General features: G+C 35.4%; 1 protein-coding gene across 1 annotated transcript; it reads right to left on the minus strand.

Annotated features, from left to right (window-relative positions):
- Positions 1–731: 731 nt before the first annotated feature.
- On the minus strand, positions 732–20,765 carry LOC100242960 (AUGMIN subunit 5). The gene is made up of 10 exons (XM_002278075.4): positions 19,941–20,765; positions 18,345–18,887; positions 16,798–16,939; positions 16,261–16,434; positions 15,170–15,379; positions 10,010–10,195; positions 5,560–5,719; positions 4,866–5,061; positions 3,523–3,655; positions 732–1,324 (listed from the first exon to the last, which is right to left on the minus strand). Exons 1-10 carry the CDS (start codon positions 20,441–20,443, stop codon positions 1,196–1,198), a joined length of 2,376 nt encoding a protein of 791 aa, XP_002278111.1. The 5' UTR covers positions 20,444–20,765; the 3' UTR covers positions 732–1,195.
- Between the last annotated feature and the right edge of the window lie 1,860 nt (positions 20,766–22,625).

Consider the following 22,625-nt stretch of genomic DNA (forward strand, 5'->3'; position numbering starts at 1 on the left):
TCCGAATTTACGCTTTCAAATAATATTGTGCTCAAAAGATAACAAAATTGTGAATTAGAGTCGTCCGTGGCTAATGTATCATGTAGCACAGAAGCCTAGTAGTTTCCACGATGGGTACAGAAGCAAATCCTATGAAGGACCATTTTCCATCTGTCTTCTCTTATCTGCTCGCGCTTCTTAAAATTTATCTACCGAATTCCTATCTTGATGTTAGCCTTGTGGTACTTATCTTGAAAATGCACCTTGAACGAGGTCCAAAACTTATATGATTTATAGACAATTTAAGACACCTTGATTTCAGTGAGCGACTTGATGATTCCTAATTATCTAGTCCTGTGATCAATTCCAATGGACATCTGCATTAAGATTTTCATGGTTGAGAGTGAGGCCAAAATTTGTATGCCATTAAACTATATGACATTCTTCTGCAAAAGTGAAGTAAAAAAAAATTCGTCATGGTATGTGTGGGATAGTGAAAGAAAGTAATCTCTTAAAGGAGAGATCAAAAGCGATAGATTCGTGTAATGAATGTCTCATTCTTCACGGGGTATTAAAAGACAAAGCTATGTCTCATCTTCACGGGTACAGTTCTGGAACCATCTGATGACATAAAGAACATCTCATGCTTCATGTCCTCACCACTTCTGATATGAAAAGCAAAGCTAATTTAATATATGGGTTATGAAATACACTGAAATTTGATGCCCAAAATGCGTTGAGATGGCTGGGACTTCACTACCAGAACAAAGGTAGTTTTGTTGATGAGAAATCATACAAACCGAATCCAACTACAAACAAATCTCAACAGTGATCATACCGCCTTTACAATGGCATTAATCAAGCCCCAGAAACCTATATAACAATCACAGTGCAATCGAAGAACTACAGAGATGGCCTGTTATACAAAAGATCCTTCCTAAGAAAGAACAACCTATTCTGTACAAAATTAATAGGTGATATGAGGAAAGAATGGCATGGCTGTGCCTCAATGCTTAAAAAGTAAATATTGCAAAGACATCTTCACTAGATACCCATCATTCAAATTGCAGGGGCACCTGCAATAGATACCACGGCTGGCGTCCCAGGTGTATCGCAGATGGCAAATTGGTTCAAACAAGGCTCAAGCCCAAGAATATTCAGTGTTGGCATGGAAATGGTAGTATAGAACCCCTATATTGCACAGTTCAGAGTTTATTTACAGAAGCTCCTTATCATAAAACGCAAGCAGCTGCTTCACGTGATTATGCCAAGCAGCAACATTTTGCCCATCAACTGTAACCCAGTCAACAACGGTTGATGCTGGTTGCTCCCACCACTCATCAAGCTGCAGTATAATGTCAAAAATAAAAGGTTTAAAACCAAATGGAAATAAACCAAATAACTTAAATAGAACTACGTATCCATAATGCTAATGTAAGTCTAGTACCACAAGGCAAAAACTTGATTATAAGCCCACCTTAAGCTATCAAATATCCTAGATGTTTAAGCTGTTAGGATATGGACCCACAATGTATCATAAATGGAGACGTCTAGTTCTGATACCATGTCAAGCTATCAACTTTCCTTGAAGCTTGAGCTGTTAGGATATGGATCCACAATGTATATCATGCTAATAAAAATTATTTGTGCATAAAGATCCTACAATCATTCTCCAACATGGATATGCAGTGTGGGAGACCAAAGATCACCCAAAATCTATACTTGCAGGACCATAACTAGCAGATTCGATTGTGCTTTTACCAAAGAAGCATAAAGAGTTAGCTACAATAGTCAAGTCCAAATATATAGGATGCAGCCTTAAGCATCAATGCTTCATAATTATGAAACGGTGAAGTTTGTAATGAATCCTTTAGAAATGCGCAATAAGTACTTTCTTCTACACATTTTTGAGGTAAATAAGGGTGAATGTGTTGATAAATGTCCCAACTAACAATACACAGGTAAACACAAATTGCTAATAGTTGATTGAAGAAGTTACTATTATTTTCTGATTATAAAAACAGAAAACAGGAAGTATATTGAAACGGACACTAAGCTAACCAATCAGCATCTTTGGAATTTAAAACACCAAAAAACTAATGTTGTCTATAGTGCTCCAGGGTCACGTGTCTAAAACCCCCACATAACAATGACTTATCAGTCTTATCTATATCTCAGTTTGTAACCTTAAACCCCCCAACCCTTAACCCCCCCAAAAAAAAAAACATGTGCATGCACACACAAACAAAAAATAGTAAAAACACAACAATGAGAGCAGCACAAACAAAAACAAAAAACAAAAAAAAAACAAAAAAAGTGCAAAATTTCTCTTCATAAAAATATAAATACTTTTTTCTTTCCAAAAAAAAAAAGGCAACAAAGACAAACAAACATGCATTTACACAATAAAAGAGAGAAGCCTACTTTAAGATAAACAATCAAATTTATGCAACAAAGTTGAGCAATTAATTCAACACCTCTCCATGTAAAACATGAATATTTTGCTTCAATGAAATTAGAGCTTCTCTAGTAGGTTGGTCGGGTTAGAAGCCATCCTGAGCCCAACCTAACCTCACTTTGGGTTGGAGATTTTCTATCCATAGTCAATTTACTCAGGTTCAAACAGATTTTCAGATTCCTTAGGTTGGAGGATTAATTATTTTTTTATAAATTTATATATTATACATCATTAACACATCAATTTCATAGTCAATTAATTCAGTAGTCCTAAAAAATGTCCTACAAAAACAATGTATCTATTATATGAATATGCTAAAATATTTTATATAACATAAGAACTTGAAATAGATATAAAATTGACATAACCATAATTTGGTATAATGTAAAAAACTGACACTGATATGAATGCAGTAAAAATGAAGGTAATATATAAACCCATATTAGTAAAACTGTAAAAGAAAACAATTTATAAACCTATGTTAGTAAAAAAGTAAAAGATCATAGGTAATTTATCATAACCTTGAATTCTTTTATCAAGTAGGACAAAAACATTAGAAGATATCCAAAAATATATTTATTTGATGTAAAACATGTATAAAGTGATGAATTTATATGTTATGCTAGTTGAATTTGGGTTGGAAAAGCCTTAACTCAACCTTGGTCCAGTTCATATATCTCAAACCAAGCTTGCATTTTCTTTTATGTCAAGTTCAAGTTGGGGTCCAGCTCAATGCACTCATATTGCAACGTTCAATGAAAACTGTTAATCTTAAGCCTTTAGGTAAATTGATAGCTTAACATGGTATCAAAGCTACGGTCAATCACGAGTTTTAAATTTGAGTCTCTCCCACTGTTTATTCCCTATCCATTTATTTGTAATTCATAACTACTAATTTATTTCTCTACAGCTTAAGTTTTTAGGTAAGTTGGTGGTCGCTTAACAAAAAACATCAGCCTTAACTTCCCAACCATGACCCCTTCTCCCACGACCTCTTTTTGAAGCACATGCACACATGGATTGTAGAAGCCTGAACAATACATGGCAGGAAATCTAGATGTAATATAATACTTATTACTACTTACCAAACCCCTAACATATTTGCAATCTTCCAGACTTTTTTGAGCATTCAAAACTGCAGTCTTAAGATCAGGCAACCATTTCTCAGTAACAGTTTTCTCTTGCTCAGCAGCCAAATTCAAACAATAACTTGTTGTCCTGCAACATAAAGTCAATGAATATCAGCAAATCATGTTTCTCACAAATGATAAACAAATAAATAAATATGATAATAACACCTAAAGGGGAATAAATAAAAAGATAAAATAAATATAAGGTAATGTGCCAGAGCAAGGGTGCTATGAAATTTGGTGTTTTCCTTTTTTGGGGTTGTGTGGGTGATGTCGAGTTCAGTAAGGGAAACCTTTTTAGGGTGGCATGGTTCTTCTGAGAGTAAAAAAGGAAGAGGGTCTGGAGGATTGTCCCACTGTATGAGTTTTGAACATTATGGAAGAGGAACCAGAGATTGTTTGAAAGCAAAGAAATGTATGATCAAGCACTAAAATTGACATTTCTTTGTAATCTTTTGTTGTGAACTAGGATGTACATAGATGGGGATTCCCTAACCATGATAGATTTTATATATTGGTTAGGATCTTCATGAAGGGGCTTTTGTTTTTGTTACCCTTTCTTTTTTGTTTTGCCTCTTGATGTCCTTTGTGCACAACCTGTGTTACTGTGTACTTTGTTGTGCTTTTATTAGGCATCGTTGAAATATATATATATTTGCCTACCAAAAAACAATAATAATAAATGTGATTGTATTTTACTTTTTGTACGAGATTGTACTGGGAAAGTGAGATTACAGAGAAAGGTCAACAGGCAAAGAAGACAGGCCTATGAGTTCAAGATAATCATCAAATACAATGAGTCCGACAACACCAGGCCTATGAGTTCCCAGGTGCAGATAGAAGGCTGTACAAGGACTAGGCAAGGAGAACATAAAACTCAGGAGCAGCAAGAAAAGTTTTGAGCTTTTGTTCCAACAAAAGATACAGGTACGAGTAGTGAAGCAGACAACCCAAATAAAAGAAAGCAGATTGGTCATGATAAGTGCCTCCTTTTGCAGCTCAAAATGGAATTCATTTTTTTTTTCAATGAGAAACAACACTATTATAAATTATGTTTGGAATCAAACGGTACAAAAGAAGGATGAGGATCCTCCAAAAAAAATAAAATAAATAAACAAAAGGTATATAGTAACCTCCAAAGTACGAAGTAAACCTAAACAACTGTGAATGGTTTTCCTTGATTTACAGGAGAAACCGACCAGGGTAGAAAATTATCTTACCAATGAGAAAATCTTTCAGATGACTATATGGTCCAATGACCATCATAAAACAAGAAGAGGAACCATGTTCAACTTTACCTTTCATATTCTTGTTGTGCACGATAAGCATGGTTTAACAAGGCATGGCCACTTTCAACAAGATCCTGCCGTATATGGACCAAATTAATTGCCTTCGCTAAGTCCTCCAACACGCTAGCCTCGGAACCACGTAGTTTCAAACAGAATTCAAGGGACTCCAATACTGATGCCAAACCGGCATCTGAACCTTCCAAACCTGATTATAAAGTATGAGTTAATTATTCAACATAAAAAGCAATGCAATGGCAAAGATTTGTGCTAACTGAATAAGCCATCAGCCACAAAAATGATCAGAACCAAATTATTGATTCTTTTTCCTTCTGGTAGGCATGTTTGGGGGGAAAATTAGCAAACAGACATGCAGTGTTTTAGATTTTTTCTGATTGGCGATGACTGTGCTATCATGAAGTAGTGCCTTCAACCAATGCATGAGTAATATACAAAGCCAAACCATCAGTCTACATAACACCCCCAACCCCTTACCAGGCGTCAATGGCAAACTGTGCTTTCATATTCATCAGCTCATGCCTAAAGGTGTCCAAAGACCCTGTTCTGTAGAATGTTAAACCAGCATCTAAAAGCTAACTGAGCATCTTATTGTCCAAAAAGGTTACTGAGCATCATATCTATAGCCTATAATACACTATCCACCAACACCAATGCATGCTTAAACTTAGGTAAACAAAAAACTTACCAGCAGGATATTGAAGAGCAGCAGAAACTCGGCATATGGATGGAATTGCTGATGGATCCCTGGCACCAGCTCTTGCAGTTAACAAAGCAGCATTTTTTTCTGCTGCGGCCACTGCTTCAGGTCCTGTAGATCCATTGGCACCCATAGACTCCAAGAGTGCCTGATGTGATAGGAAATAAAGGACAGATTAAGTGTAACATAGGAAAACAAATGTGAACTGCAAATTAGGTTATCTAAATCCAGGACAGCGATGAAGTGGTAGTATGACAAAAAGGAAAAAAAAAATGAAGAAATCAAAGAGACACCTCCCACAAAAGCCACAAAACAACCATGACTAAATTACTGAACACAATGAGTAAACAAGAATTAAGAATAAGAAGATAGTAGAATACCTTTTTTTTTTTTTTCAAAAAACATAAAAGAGAGGCCAGGCCAGAGTAAGATTTTTATGGCTATAGCTAATCCAAGGATTTGATTTGAGTATGAAGAGAAAAAAGTTTATACTTAATTAAGAATAGGTACATGCACAGCAAGCAATTAAGGCAGTGTGGTTTGCCATTTTATGGAAGCCATGACTCCTATAGGAGATTATGGCAAGATCCCTGTTATTGGGCAGAAGAAAACACACTTTTCAGAGCTCCATAGTAATTGACGTTAAAGATCATCTGTGAGGGTATGAGTGTAATTTGAGTACTAGGTGCCTTATGTTTACTACTTCAGTTTATTGTTTTCGGATCCAAAAAGGAGTGAGAGAGAGAGAGAGAGCACATTCTCTTTGCCTATTCTTTGTTCTTTTAACATGGTATCAGAGTAGGTCCAGTGGCTACAAACTTTATTTCAATTGAACGCTGCCCTTTCCTCTCCATGTTATTTAAGTTATTGTTTTATTTTTCAAATGGCTTCTGATGGTAGTTGTCTGTGGGAATCAAAATTAGTTGACCTAAGAGAATATTGGTATCCAAATTACAACCATAAAATTGAATAAGTCTAATTATCTACTTTGGTTTAAAGCTGTAAAAGTATATCCTATGGCAAAAAACTAGTTACAATTTTTGTTTGATGATCCTTATGATGATTCAAAGGACAAAGACCAATGACATAGGAAGAAGAACCCAATAACCATAACTTGATCATGGAATAGCATGGAACCTAGTATCACTGCTACTGTTATGTTCTTTGACACTGCCAAATAAATTTTGGAAGTTTTATGAGAAAGGTATACTCGAGATAAACAAAATATTTCAAGGATTTGTGAGTTTTGTAGGGTTTTTTTTTGGTACACAAAATGGGATTCCTCTTAGTGAGTACTATGATCAACTATAAGCTATCTAGGAGGAATTCAACGTGTATCATCCTATTACTAATTATATTGATCTGTTATAAACAACAAGAAGAATTCAAAATAGCAAAGTTTATCTCTGGTCTAAATCTAGAATAATTATATCCCCCATAGTGAACACTTGCTAAGCAGTACCTACTCTTGCCTTCAATGTGTTAGTCTGGGTTCTTCTGTGGAGTCCTCCCCTATGGAAAACAAAGAACCCACAACTTTTGTTACTTCAACTAATTGTGCAAGAGGTGGATCTATAGGTAGAGGTCAAAATTTGAGGGGAGGACATGGTAGAGGTCGAGGAAATAACTATTATGTACATTGTGGTAAGACTAATTATGTGTCAAAGAAATGTTGAAATAAGTTTTGACAAACCTATGCAAGTTGAGTGATATGTGACAAAGTGGAGAACTCATTTGAACCTATGGTTCCTCATTCAGCAATATTGGAAATCCAATCATGATTATACAAGAAGAATATGATCATCTTCTCAACCAAAGTCTTCAGCCAATAAGTCAGCCACTAGCACTGTTTTATTTTCTTGTGTCTCTCATTCATCTCCTTGGATCATAAATTAGGAAGCCTCTTCTCATAGAACTGATAAGTCTTCCATTTTTATTTTTTTTCTGACTTTTCTAATTTTTCCACACATTCATTGATTATCCTTGCTAATGGTAATAAATCCCGAGTATTGGAAAAAGGAACTGTTTGCTCTATTCCTAACTGCCTATTAATCTTTTATTTGGAAGGAAATTTTTTCTTTCTTTCTTTTTGATAGATAAATAGGAAAATATATTAGAAAGGGCTGCCAAAAAAGCAGCCCAAGGTATACAAAAAGTATACAGCTACCACCAGCCTCTACCACAATAAAACCAAGTTACAAAATAAAAGGAATACAACCAGCCTGCCCTCACCAATGGCCCAACCAATCTAGAAAGCTGAAAAGAGTTAGAGGAACATTATCTAAGCACCCATTTGCTTCTCACCAAAGACAAGAAACAAAAGAACTTTTTAGCCTTTGGATAGAGAGCTCTTCCCCCTCAAAAGCAATTCTATTTTTCGCCTTCCACACTATCCAAAACAAACATAATGGTCCCGCTTTCCACACTTCCTACGATTCTTGTCCTCAAACGGCCTATGCCACCCTAGAAGAGTTTCTCTAACCGACAAAGGTAACACCCAAGACACCCTAAAAAGGGCAAACAATAGCTCCCACAAGACTCTTGTCTTTACACAATGGACAAGTTGATGAACTATGGATTCTTCCTCAACATGACAAAAAAATAAAAAAATTTGTTCGCCAAAGACCACCCCCTTTTCTGGACTTGATCCAAAGTTAAAGTTTCTCCCCAAGTCGCCTCCCAAGCGAAGAAACTAACTCTAGGATGCACCCACACCTTCCATATATTGTTCCAAGGAAAAGAAATCGAAGTCCCCGGCTCCAAAGCCATATAGAGCAACTTCACAATAAACTTCCCATTCTTAGTCTCTGTCCAATGCACCTATCTTCCTCGCCCCTGTTCACCCTCATCCAATCCAAGCAAGGAAGAAACCTCTCCGCACTTCCCACTTCCCAATCATTGAGGGATCTAGAGAAAGATGGGCTCCAAGCCCCCTCCCCAAGTCTCTTAGTTGTTCTGAAACATTCTTCCCTTCCCATTTTGCATTTTAGGATCTTTTAGCAAAGAAAACAATTGGTGGAGGGAGTGAAGTTAATGGAGTTTATTACCTCGTTTCACCCATGTTCTAATGGAATTATTCATCAAGTATCCCACTCTTACATTCCAAAACAAAATGGAGTGGCAGAGAAAAAAAATAGACACCTTTTGGAATTCACTTGTTCACTTTTTCATAGGCAAGTTCCAAAATAGTTTTGGAGGGTTTTGGAGGGATGTTGTTCTTATTGCTTGTTTTCTCATTAATCGTGTCCCATCCAATGTTCTTTCTTCCCTAAAGGGTCAACCCTTGATGCACAACTTGTCTTTGCCTTATGCTCTTCCTCTTCCCATTATTCTTGTGTTTGAACCAGTTACGTCACAAGTCTGAAGAACTAGGTGTTGGAACAAAGAAGCCTATGGTTATGTTTGGTGATAATTTTTTTGATAAGTAAAGAAGAGTACATATAATAAGACAAAATTGCGACCCACGGTATATAAGATAAATACACCCATCCCCACAGCTCAAACAAAAAAATCTGCCAAAATGGAGATATAAAAAACATCCCCACCCTCAATGAGAGCCCAACCGATCAATCAAGTTGCTACATATATTGCAAGTGATCTTGTGTTTTATAAACACACTAAACATATTGAGGTGGATTGTCATTTCATTCGGGAAGTAGTGATGAGAGGTGATGTGATTACTTCTTATGATAGATCTAGCTTAGAGACATATTCACTAAGGTTGTTTTCAAAAAAATTGTTTTTGTCTTTCTACTCCATGCTAGGTATTGAAGTTTTTTATGACATAGCTTGAGGAAGAGATTATTTGTGAGTGTATTATTATTGTAATTTGAGTATTAGGGTCATTATAGGGATGCAGTTACTCCTTCTGTTTATTATTTTTCTCTTCTCCTATTCCTAATTCTTTTAACAATTGTCATTTAGTTCCAACCCCCGATACAATTGTCAATGAGCAGTATTGATTACATCCTTAATTCCACCCCCCCCCCCAGGCCCTTGCTCAGAAATGGTCCAGCCAAGCAGGTTCTTGAAACAACAAGGGAGGTTGTTTGGATAAGGTCCTAACCTCTGGCATTTTTTCAGATTCTTAATCACATTGAAATAATTAATTCTTAAACAATACCATTTTGGTTAAACAGAAAATATTGAGGAAATGGTACAATTGCCTTCTGAGCTTATGACTCAGTATTTTACAATTGCCAAATTTAGTATCTGAATCTTATCAGATTTCAATGATTATTTTGGTAGGTAAGAACATTACAGATAAGAAACCATCAGGAAAACAAAATTAGAACCACATATTTCCTCACAAATAAACATAGGTACAGTTTCTTTACAGGCTATCAAAACAGCAACCATAATAAACTAAAATTGCTAATATTGTATTTGTCAATTATGATAGTCATATACAGTAGATAGTATTCTCCCAGATGCATACCTGTGGGGTTGATGGAAGCATGTAGAGGCTATTATCAGGACTTCGATAAAAAGCAGACACTTCATTATCTATAAGATCCTTTGCACTATTGGACATGTCCACAACAGCTGTGCATGCTGGAATTATAGTGCTCGATGCATACTCCCTCGCAGCTAATGGCTGCTGATCCCAGAATGCTGCAGCATCCTACAAGGAGAGTGAGAACACATTAAGAATTTTGCATCCTTTTTAAAGACAAGAATTCAATCTTTGAAAATCTCTTTAGAGATGGAAATGGGGCAGATCTGGAATGAGGCACCCCTACTCTGGCCCTGTTCAAGGAAAGGGCCCTCCCAATCCTGCATGGTGCTTCACAAGGATGGGGACAAGGACCCAAGGAAATAACCAAATATTTCACATTGTGTCATCATGACACTTGGAAGTAGACAATCATGTGCTTTCATGCATAAGATGTGGATGTTGGGAGAAAATAGAAGGCATGCTCCTTTTATGTCAATCAAAAGATTACTTTCTTTTATTTTGGTTTCTGACATTGAACTCCATCTTTTGTAGTTCAGTTGCTTCAAGCTTGAAAAATAACAACATATAAAGCACCATTCTAATTCAATGAAATGATAATAAAAATAGTATTATGCCTAAGAATGAATATTTTAAATCTCACATTGAGAGTATACTAGCAAAAGAAGCCCTTTATGGTAAGACAAAGCCAACAAAAAGCCACTTTTGTGTTCATATGGGCTGTCTAACTGTAACATATCATTGTGTTACCAGAGGGGTGCATGTGATGTGTGGAACTTGCAGTACCTATTCCTGACACAAATCAACTTGGGTTAGCAAGTCTGTCCCCATCCCTGCCCCTGATTCAGGTTTTACACATCTATCCCCATTATCAGCGCAGTTGGGATTACCATCAAGCCCATACCATATCCACCCCTAAATATACTGCTTCTAATTGAAAAAATTCAAAATCAAGGAGGCAAAAATGTAATATTAACAGTGTATCACTGCAACATATCCTTTTTTTGGCCAAATGGATAATATAAAAAATCAACATCGCATTTCAATTTTAAGTTGGCAGAACTTAACATTTTTTTAAAAAAATTCTTTTTCCTACCAAAACAAAAGCAATTTAAGCTGGAGAACTGTGATAACTACAGATGAGCAACAAACTGCAGATGCTTAATCTATGATGCGTCCATTTATAACATTCACATATTTTTTTTCTTTAACCAAAAAGCTTGGATCAAGCTTGCAACATCAAGGTCCAGGATGTAAACCACTTAAACTGCCAGGTGGAGGAGACAGAAAAAAACAAAAAGGAACAGAGGTGACAAAAACAAATACACAATCAAGGCATTAACCTTCAAGGAAAATAGAGGGCAAAAAGAAGAATCTTCTACAGCCACATCCACTTGTTTTTAAAAAACTTAAAGTTTGTTTGGTAACTGTTTTCGAAAACAGTTGTTTTTTGTATTCTGTTTCAGGGTGTTCTCAGAGAAGATATTTTTGTTTTTTTTTTTGTTGTTTTTACTTGTTTTCTAAGAACTATTTTTAAAAATAATTATACAAACATGTAGAATGATTAAAAATAAAAAACAAGGTATAAAAATTATTTTTAAAATATATTTAAAAATATTAAAAACATTTTAGGTTTTCAATCAGACTTTTGTTCTAAAAAACATCAAAGAATAGTTTTCAAAAACTATTTTTTAAAATTGTTTTCAAAACAATTACCAAACAAGCCTTTAATTACTAATTTTTGAAAACCACAAGTAAAAACACCTTTTTTTTAATCAGAAACATAATCGATCTTTTCTATAAATTAAAAAGATCAAGAAGGACAATATATACTTCCACAGTATATAACCAATATCAAGACAAGGAATGGAATCTCAACTTTTTAATGATACAAAATATCTCATGTAGCCTTGATTACTGAGCCTCGATAATCCCTAATCACACCACCAATCCCAAGTTGCCCTAGGATACCCAAAGAACATCCATTGAAGTTCAACTTGACTACTCCTTCACTTAATGTTGATCATACTTGAGAGTCCTTCCGTCCCAACCGCCTTAACTAGCATACAAGATACCAACCTAACAATTAAAATGTGTCCCATAGATATTCAAAATGACCTTTTTCCATAAACAAATTATTCTTCCTCATGGTCCGATCCAATATATGAACCAAATCAAACAATGGTCCAGTCAACGGTTCAACCGGTTGAACCAATTGGTCCAATCTAGTTTTGAAACAATGGCTTTCTAAAGAAAGCTAGCAAGGGAGGCTTTATCTTTTTCTTTTCTCACTTTTAGTTTCTTCTCCTTGCAATCATAATTTTAATTCCTCACTCCTTTCCTGAAATCATGGTCTCATGAAGCCCTGGCCTATCTTGTTCAATTGTAAGCAACCACCCTAAAGTTGTCCAACATCAACAAAATATAAGAAGAACTAGTTCCTCAATTACATGATCTAGAAGTTCCCAACAAAAATCAAAGTTCCAAGATGAGAAAAGAAGACAGAAGCAAAAACAACAAACATATGGGAATCTTTCGACCTTGCCACTCTAAGGAGAGTTGCGTATTGGAGACAAAAGGGAAAGTAGCCTTCATGCCAAAGGTAATGTTTGTTTACATCTTTTTATAACTTTCTTGGGATTTTAAGATAATCTCATTTAGAGATAACTCCATAAACCCTTAATATAATTTTCTAATTTAGAAAAGCAATTTCTAGTCAATTTATGAGTAGGGTAAGCTAAGTCTAAGTAGTTGTTTAAAAATAAAAATAGTGGGCCAAACCTAAATCCTAGCTAATTGTTCTCATAATCTTGCATCCATATGAAAATTCTAATAGTTGGTTACACTAAGCAAACTTACAAGAAAAATAAGTAAAATCAATTTATCAAAGCCAACTAAAAGATAATGTATAGATGAGCGACCACTATAGAATTTTATTAAATAGACAAGTTAGAATTTTGGATTGACTACTAGTAATACTGGAAGGTCTGAGAGACTATTTCTTTGGGAGTCTCTAACTTGTTTCTAGAATACTTTGTGTAGAAAAGAACCTTAGAGATTTGGGGTCATAGTTTTGAAAGGCACAAGGCACATTAAGGTGGAAAAGTCTCCTTTGGCCTAATGGCAAAGAGCTAACTAAAGAGTGTGCATGAGTGAAATGAGGTACAACCTATGGTGCATGTCCAATTCTATAAACTATTATAAATTTGAACATTCAAACATTTGATTTTTTTTTTATGGAGGTAAATTAAGAGAATATTTAGAAAGTGCTTAGAAAATAATGCATCAAAGTACACACGAAGTATACAATTAAGGTCAAAGGGCAAGCAAGAGAGAGAAGGGAAAAGCAAATACCAACCACCCAACAAAACCAACCCCCTACACCCCTAGAAAGCTGGACTGTCCACTAGTAGGTACTCCTAAAACCAGAGAACGCCCCAAACCTAGACCAACCAAAACACCTTAAGACCTAGAAAGAACACAATCTGCCCCTTGAGCAAGTCTACAACCAAACTAAGATTAAAAAAAGCAATCTCACATAATGAGAGTTGAATCCCCACTACTCCCCTCCCTTCCCTGACTATCAAAGGAAAACTATTGTAATTAATCAAACATTCTAGTTGTTGGATTTCGCTCTCAAAACGGGATGACAAGAAAGGTTTCCTCTTTGCCCTTGAGGCCTTAACACCATAACCCTTTTCTTGCCTCCATTTTCCTCATAAAGGAGTTAATCTCCTTTTCAAAACCTGTAATTGGCATCCCCACAAAACTACTGAAATTGGAAAACTTACTAAAAAGACTGTCAGAAATAAGCTTCTCCCCCACCATATCACAACTACACTCCATAGCTTTAGAAGGCTCCATCTCCTTAGTGTTAACCACCATCTCCTTACATAGAGGACCCTTCATATCACTCCCTAGAAAATCCAACAAACTGTCATCTTGACACATCATCCTTAGCAACTGAAATCCAAATCCCAAAGGCCCCAAGGAAGGCCCCACCTTTGACCAATTCACTAACCCACTATTGAGAACAGGCAACCCAACTGAAGAAAAAAAGGGAGAAGGGGGAGATAATAACCTACCTTCAAAACTTGTCATTTCTGCCAAGAGGGCATCATCGACTTCTGAAACCCACTCTGACAAACCTTGAGGCGGCACCTATTGAAAGGGATCAATGAAGGTCGCCATGGAGCTAACAAAATTTCCGTTGCAAGAGAACTCTAAAGACCCTCTTGGGCCTTATTACCCATAGCCCCATTTAAACATTTGATCTACACTCATGTATCATCAAATATGATCCCAAATCCCAATCAAGTAACAAAAGAAGTCAAGATTCCAAGCATTTAAAAGAAGCATAAAACAAAATAGTAATGCAATAATTTAAAATTCCAATGTACAATCAAAACAAAATTAAAAAAAATAAAAGTGTAAAAAAAAAAAAAAGCAAAAAAAATATATATATTTATATATGCTTAACTATGTGGGTGCTGAGAAATTTAGAAACTAGGAAAAAATATAATAACTTTTTAGGTGTTGACATTTTTCAACACAATGCACAAGAACAACCATTCTTGTCTTTTGTTTTTTTCTTAATAACATCATTTGCCCTCCCCTATTTAGTTATGAGAAAAAGAGCCAAAACAATGTTGTTTGTCCCATGCTTAAAAAACAAGCCACACCTCATCATTGAGGCACTTGCCTTGGCAGGCAAAGTGCCATAGCTGGGGAGTTGTTGCACCTTGGACTTAGGCTTGCCTTAACAACTACACTACATGCATAGGATTTTGGGTTATTCTTTTGTCTCTTTTGTTTCTTTCTCCTCCACCCATATTGGTATCGTATCTTGAGAAAGGAACTGTCATCCTTCATCATGTATAAGATTTTATATATCTTTAAAAATAAAATAGCAAATTTGGGCTGATCTTCCATCAAGAAATGTAGTGATGCTATTAGATACCAACTTATGAAATCAACTATTTATGTTGCAATTGCACAAAGAAAGATAAATAATCCCTATGGCTTCAGTCGAGAGATGCTATTAGATGCTTGATGAAATCACCTATTGATATCATGATTGCCACAATTATCTGATAAATACCACTGACTGATCTGTAATTTCATGAAGCCAAGCTACCTTACCATGTTAGATTTGAGTAAAGCACTATATATGGCTTCAAGTTCAGATCTGCGGGCATCAAATTCTTCAATCTTTTTCCACTTCTTTCTGAGAGAGTCCTCCGCTTCTTTCCTCTCTGCACATAATTTATTTAAGCGTTGCACTTCAGACATCAAGGTATTCAAACTTGCTCTCAATCCAGCCGCCTCTCTTTCCTTTGCCCATACCTCCAACTGCACAAAGATGAACCAGAGAATACTTACAAAACAAATCAGCATATACATGAGGAAGAATAGATGCAGGCTACATTAACTTTCAAGCATGAGATGGATAAGACAAAAATTAAAACTTAGAAAATAGTGCAATAAAATCGAATAGGAAGTAAATAAATTCTGATGCTTCATAAGGAAAACTTTTTTTTCTATATAGGCTTTATAAAAGTGACAACTTTCTAAGGGAAAAGGATTCTCTTTAAAATGACTATGTAGAAATAACACTACAAAATATGTCCCTACAAGGATGCTTTAATTGCATCAAGAATATTATCACTCGGGAAATGTTCAGAGACAAAAAATGATTGTTTTTTTCACCATTTTCAGCTATTGCCACATACTCAATTTAATCCATCCCTATCCAATTATCTGGAATCTGACCCACAATTCAAGCATGATTTGACCTTAGCTAGGGCATCTCTTTTGAATCATTGCAAATAACATTTGACTATTAAACAAGGTCATTTGAAATGAGGTCAAGTCAGCATTCCTCCAAATATCATATGTAAGCAACACAGGCCGTGGTCATCATTATATCATCTCCATGGTCATATTTTATGTCAAACCATAGTTTGCCATGTCCATTCAACAATAAAGAGAGCTGGACCGTTATTAGTAATGCTAGCCAAATCAAACCCACAGACTAGAAGGCAAAACAAATGTAACTGGAAAATCAATGAAAAATTTCCTATTGGAATTTATCCAGAATAGAATATTCAAAACCTACACAAAGATTAAGACAAAGAATGCAGCAAGCAAATATCTCACCATGACAGTTATTCACACAGAGTATAGGTAACTAATATACTAAACAAATACCCCTCAGTACAACAAAGCATTACCTCAAATTGCCTGAGACCACCCACATTGTGAGATGTGGCTCCACCAGTCGAATGTGAAGGCACTATGTCAGTGCTTCCTTGTAGACGTTTTATAAGCTTTTGACACAAATTTCTAGCTTCTGCTGCTTTATTGAGTGCATCTTCAGTAGCTACAAATTGCTGAACATGTGCTTTCTGCAGGAGTGAACATTGGCTTGATATCAATTAAACAACTCCACAGAGATAAATCTGAGTAGAATGCAATAAACATAAGTAGCAAAATGTGCCACAAAATAATATTAGTAATGAGATACGAGCTCTGTGTAATAAAAAAAGTTAAAAAATAATAAGCATAAATAAATAAAGATAGAAACTTTGTGCAATCTTCATAATTTTACTAAACAAGGAGACCAATATCTCTAAAATTACATGTACAAGATACTGAATCCAAAAAGAAAAATCCCTGGAGAAAATATTAGTTGAACTTCACAATTCAAATGAAAATGACTAGATCATATGAATGCTTACTGTCTAAAAGAAAAAGAAGAAGAAAATGACCTGTCTTTCAAGAAGTTGATTTTGAGTTCCCCTGGAAGGAGCATCAATTCCTATTTTGCCATTATTATAAAGTTGATATTGAAGCGGTGAACTCATATCAGGAGAGGAAGCCTCCATCACTCTGTTGTTCTCATATTTGTACCTGTTCAAGGATATGAGAATTCTTCTGAGTCTAATAAATGATATACACACATTGACATAGCAAAACTTGACATAAATATAGCATAAATAAAATCTTCGTAACCTTACCCAAAAAAAAAAAGGCCATCAAAAGAATATAACATCATGAACAAGAATTTCATACCTGGATGTGAGTCTAATGTAAATGGATGATGCATATACATCACAAATAAAATGAACACCATGGAATCAATATGACACAAGTTCAACAAAAGAATAAATGCATGCCAAATGTAGGAAATGGAGTGAGGTTGGAGGAAAGAAATGCCGCATGTTAATGATGCAGCAAAAAAGATTTAGGAGATACCAATGAGTAAAACTGGACTTATAAATAAAAGATTTTAATAGAAAATTTGATCTTCTGTGCACATGCAATCAATTGGTGACTTTAAACCATCTCAAGAAAAACAAATCAGAGCTCCACTTTGAATGGATGTTGGGCCCTAGCATGAATAGTAGGGTCCCACAGAACTACATCTAAAACCCACAACATCATGTAACTAGTGGCTTATATTGCATTCCTGTATGCACTAACAAAAATAAAATACCAAAACGGCACTAATATATATAACATCCAATGAACTGTATTTGTTTTTCCTGAATTTAAAGCACATGAATAAAACCATTTTGCTGAGTGTAGACACAGTTCTTGCACAAGTGATTTTAACAAATTTGACTACATGGAGATGAAATCCCATGCCTGAAATCCTTTCATTTTCTGAAATGGCAGACCTCTTTAACCAGTGCCACATTTAATCACAAGTGCCATACACCACAACAATCATCAAAATTTCAAAACTGAGAAAAATGAAACTTAGTGCACAGCCTAACTATGAAGACCCATTCACAATGTGTTATCATGCATGTGGATGCATACTTTGCATGAATATTTTCAAAGAGTTGTAGAGTAGGTTTTGCAAACCCTAGTCTAGAACCAAACCAAGCATGCTCACTTATTGAAATAAGGATTAATTACTAGGGAAAAAATTTCAATTGCAAAAACAAATAAACCAATATTCAATTTATAGTTTCTTATACCCACTACCAGATTTGACAACAGTCACAATGTTTCAGTCTATCAAGAAAATTGAAAAAATAGAATGAGTGCTCTGATAATTTCTTGTGCACAGGAATGACCAAATTGAATGGGAAAGATCTAGCAAACATAGTTTTCCATGCAAAAACTGATGGCAGAATGAGCAGGAAAACAGTCACTTGATCAACAACAAGTGGCTCAGAGTTTTCCAAAATCAGTAATCAGTTAAAATATCAACTGCTGCTACTAGTAGAGCAAGAGCAAAGTGTTAAAAGTGGGGGGAAAAGCAAAACAACAAGGCATCAAAGCTAAGAAGAAAATATAAAAGTACCTCAAGGCTTCTGCATCAGCTCTAACATCAATTTTCTCTATTTCTCTTGTAATTAGAGTTTTCAGCCTTAAAGTGTATGCAGTAATTGCCTGAAGTAACTGAGAAGGATTCTTCAGGCAATTAACTATAACAGTTCTAACCTCATCAGGTATGTCCCCATCAAAATCAAAACCTAACTTGGCTGCTTCTAACTGAGGATTCGAGTGAATGCCACTTCCTTCATAAGCTGGAAATGAATTGTGTATTCTTTCAATCAAATACGCTGCAAGAGATTCACATGCCCTTCTGATATTTCTTTCCCGGGTGGTTTCAATAAGAATGACATCATCTGCCAATTTAGTGCCCTTAACAGTTGAATAAACAGCCTCTTTCTCGCTGTTTGAATGGAAGTTGTTAACCACTTCAACAGAAGAGTTCACACTAGACCTCTGAGCATCCCTTGCTTGATTAACATAATATTGCAAACGTTTGTGATATTCTGAAAATATTTTTGCTGCTTCATCACACTGTTGATCATATGCCTCCAACATCACCTGCTTATGCCTGCAGTACAAGTATGGATATATATCACTGCAATCCACACTCTAGGTTTTAATTGATTCCAACAAATCATAGCTCCAAAAAAAATATGTAATCAATTAAATTGAAATTCATTATCCGGTTTCCCTCTTCAATAATCTAGTAGTTTGTTTCTGACCATTTAAAGTTCTAATTACTTGACAACACCCATAAACCAATGACTGCAATAAAAAGAAAGAGGGATTTGATTCAACTTAGAATTCAGAATACGGACAAAGGCAGAAATCAAAGATGTGTTGGCAAAATTAGTGGAGGCTGCAGCCCTAAAGCTGAACAGTGAACAAGGATTACTGTAGCCAAACCCCAAGTAGCTGGGTGCTTCAGGTTATAAAGTTCCATTGAGTTGAACAGAGTTGACATAGAACCACATACAAGCAACCAACACCATCTCCACAGCCTTCATAAAAGTATTTCGGCTCTATTTGGTCACAGGGAAAATTTACCAAATAAAAAGAAATTAAATTTCCTACCCTAAATTTTTCATCATCTGGGGTCCTCGGAAAAAATTCCACCCAGTTGTCAACTCTTTCCCTTCAATTGAGATGATCTTTCATTCATGAGAACCCAAAAAACTTAAGTCGTAAAATCAATGTTCTACTTTATTTTTCTTTTCCCTTTTTTCTCTCAACCAGAGTGGAACTTTAGAGATTCATACAATCAAAATCTTCTAACAGTATGCTAGTCCGGTGTGCTTTCTTCGTTAATTTTTTAATAACCAAAAAAAAAAAGGGTTCTCTTTCAATTTTTTAAGAATCAGATCAAAAAAGGCGTTCTTGAGAGAAGAAGAGACAAAAACATTCCGATTAAAGCAAACAAAATACCAAGAATAAATATAAGAATGGCAACCTTGTACAACCATAACATTATTCCATAACAGTAATCAAATAGCCTAAAATGCCACCGAATCTGAATATCCTGATCACATTTTGGGCATTGAGCTTTTTCTTCAACAAAATATGACCCAAGGAAAGAAAAGGGGACAAAAAAGAGAACTTGCTTCAACTAAGAGAATCAAACCTGTAATTGGACCGCTCATCAAGCATCCGCTTCCTCTCTGCCTCCTCCCTCGAAATCTCCAGCATCCTGGCCCTCAAATCCTTCCTTTGCCTTCTCACAATATTCCTCAACCTCTCCACCTCCTTCTCCGCCAATTCCCTCTCCTGCAACGCCACCTCCCTACTGTCGGCCACGGAACTCAGACTCTCCGTCCCCAATTTCGCCTTCTCCTTCTCCTTCCTCCTCCCCCTACTCCTCCCCTCCTCCACCACCCCAACTTCGCCTCCACCATGAACGTGTATGTTTCTCTGAATCTTCTCCACCGTCTTCTCCGATTTCACCCGATTCAACAAGAAGTTCCACACCGGTATCATATTCCCCCGGCAAATCTTTCGCAGAGAATCGATCGACGGCGACGCCGCCGCCTTGCTCGACGCATTGTACGGCCCCAACGGTCGGTACCCCATTTCCTTCTGCAGCCATTCCAGTATCGCCTCCGGCTGGGCCACCACCGAGCTCTGCATTATGCAAATCTAGGGTTTCCAACTAGGGATTTGCAGCTAGATTGACATCGAATTCAAGACGATATAAAAAAAACAAAAATAAATAAAAAAAATTAAAAAAACCCTAGTCCACAAATCTGAATGTGGAAACGAAGAGATGGCCGCAACCCTAGAAATATAAAGGGAGAAAGGTGTAGAGGGAGAGATCTATGGCCGGCCAGGTGAAGCAGAAGAAAATATAAACTGTAGAGATAGGTTGGTGGTGTGTCCGTATGCTACAGTCCAAAGATATGTCTATGTGTAACTGCGTGAATTATACTAGCTTTGAACCGTAAGGTTTCGAGGAGTTCAAATTGGAGGTCCCGCTCTTGAGTCGTGTCCATCAAACGGGTTCCATATCGGTTTCAGACCCGGATCTGGATCCGAGTTCTCTCCCTTCTTAAATTTAAGTCATGTCTTGTATTATAGTTTTATTTATAAGTCTATATCAAAAAGTTAAAATAATAATAAAAAATAAAAAATAAAAAAAGGAAAATGGGTTTTGAAAGGCATAAGATAAATAACAAATTGAAATGATGTAATATAGGAAAGAATGGAAAGAACTAAAAAGAACATTTTCTTTTGGGTTAACAGAGCAATATTTATATTTTTCATTTAATACTTATGAATATTTGTTTTTTTTCATTTAATACTTATTTTTAAGACGAGTAAACGAAAGGCCTTTCGTATCATCTTAATATGATAGTCATGTACCACTTTATTTAAAACATTTATAGCATTTTCCCTTATATATTTGTAACATTAAAAGACCTTGCTAAAAAAATCATAATGAATGAAAAAAAGCATAATATTTTTATAATTTTTTAAGATAATCCTTGTTTATTAGGATTGTTTTGTTAAAAACCTTGTAAGTAAAACTCAATGAAACAAAACATGAAGAAAAATAAGTACAATATACTAACATCCTTTTAGGATATTACACCTTATATTGTATATCTACGAGTTTTCCACTAATTTATCATGAAATATATTTGAACTAAAGCATTCCAAACTTATATATGAACCTTTTGAATGTTGTAATAAGTAATATCTTTGTGAATGGATCACTATATTATCACCTAAACATATTTGTTAAACATCAATTTTACCACTCTTTTGGAGTTTTGTCTATACATTGCTGAAATGTATTTGATTTTATCTCATTTAATATAACTTATTTTTAATCTATACAATACTTGCAACATTATCTTCATATCATATTGTTAGGTTTTCTTTGATCATGACTTGCTATATGAATCGCAAGTATTTATGAATGATTTGTAGGCATGATCATACCTTATTTGTGATTGAGTTTTATGATGATTTCAAAGGTATCTTCAATCCACTCATCTAAGTATTTATGGTTTTAATTTTCTTAAATAAAATGAACTCATACAAGTTGTTTCATAAACATAATGCAATATTTGTTTTATATCAATCAAATGCCTTTAGGTTTTGTTATCATTTCCATTATGCATGCTCTTATTTGGCATTGTTAACTAAGGTTAGATATTTTCATTGCATTATTGTTGAGCATATCTTAGAGTGTCTCATGTTTCGACATTCTGCATTTATGTTGATCATTGTTGCATACTAGAGCATTTCCCCATTCTTTTAGATTATCAAATCTTTAGTAAATTTCATTGCTACTCAGTCTGGTTGCTAATCTTGTGAGTTGTCATACTAGGACATACCCTTTTTCATCAAGTTTTTTTTGCATATTTATCTTAGTCACTCCTTTTTTAGTTTCCTTTAAGTGATCCCAATCATGACAATCGCATCCTTCCCTTTCAAGTTATTTTAGATGATTTTGCTTGTAAACCATACTCCTTTTCAAGTATGTTTTCGGTGATTCTTGTCATAGACTACGTCCCTCATCTTCGAGTTTGTTTTAAACTATTTTGGTTATGGCAATTGCATCCCTTACTTCCAACTTATTTTAGGTGTTTTCAGTCATGGTGACCACATTTATTTTATTTGTAGTTCCTTGGAATTCCCATCATCACAACGTCATCCTAGGTTCTATCTTTCTTATCTATAATTCCTTTTTTATTCTCATCAATGCGATGTCATCTTAGGACTATCCGAGTATTGTCTTTATTTGTCTTCAATTTCAATCATTAGGACTATATCTCTTTTATTTGTAGTTTCTTTGGATTCTCAT

The sequence above is a fragment of the Vitis vinifera genome, chromosome 14 (genome assembly GCF_030704535.1).
Source record: "Vitis vinifera cultivar Pinot Noir 40024 chromosome 14, ASM3070453v1".
Classification (NCBI taxonomy): Eukaryota; Viridiplantae; Streptophyta; class Magnoliopsida; order Vitales; family Vitaceae; genus Vitis; species Vitis vinifera.

What these genes read in the sequence shown, in the direction of transcription:
- LOC100242960 (XM_002278075.4), bottom strand. Translation starts at nt 20,443, where the DNA reads ATGCAGAGCTCGGTGGTGGCCCAGCCGGAGGCGATACTGGAATGGCTG. An exon ending in ATCAACTTCTTGAAAGACAG is followed by an intron (nt 16,435 to 16,797) that starts GTCATTTTCTTC and finishes TCACTCCTGCAG; the next exon opens with AAAGCACATGTTCAGCAATT. An exon ending in GCAAATATGTTAGGGGTTTG is followed by an intron (nt 1,325 to 3,522) that starts GTAAGTAGTAAT and finishes ATTATACTGCAG; the next exon opens with CTTGATGAGTGGTGGGAGCA.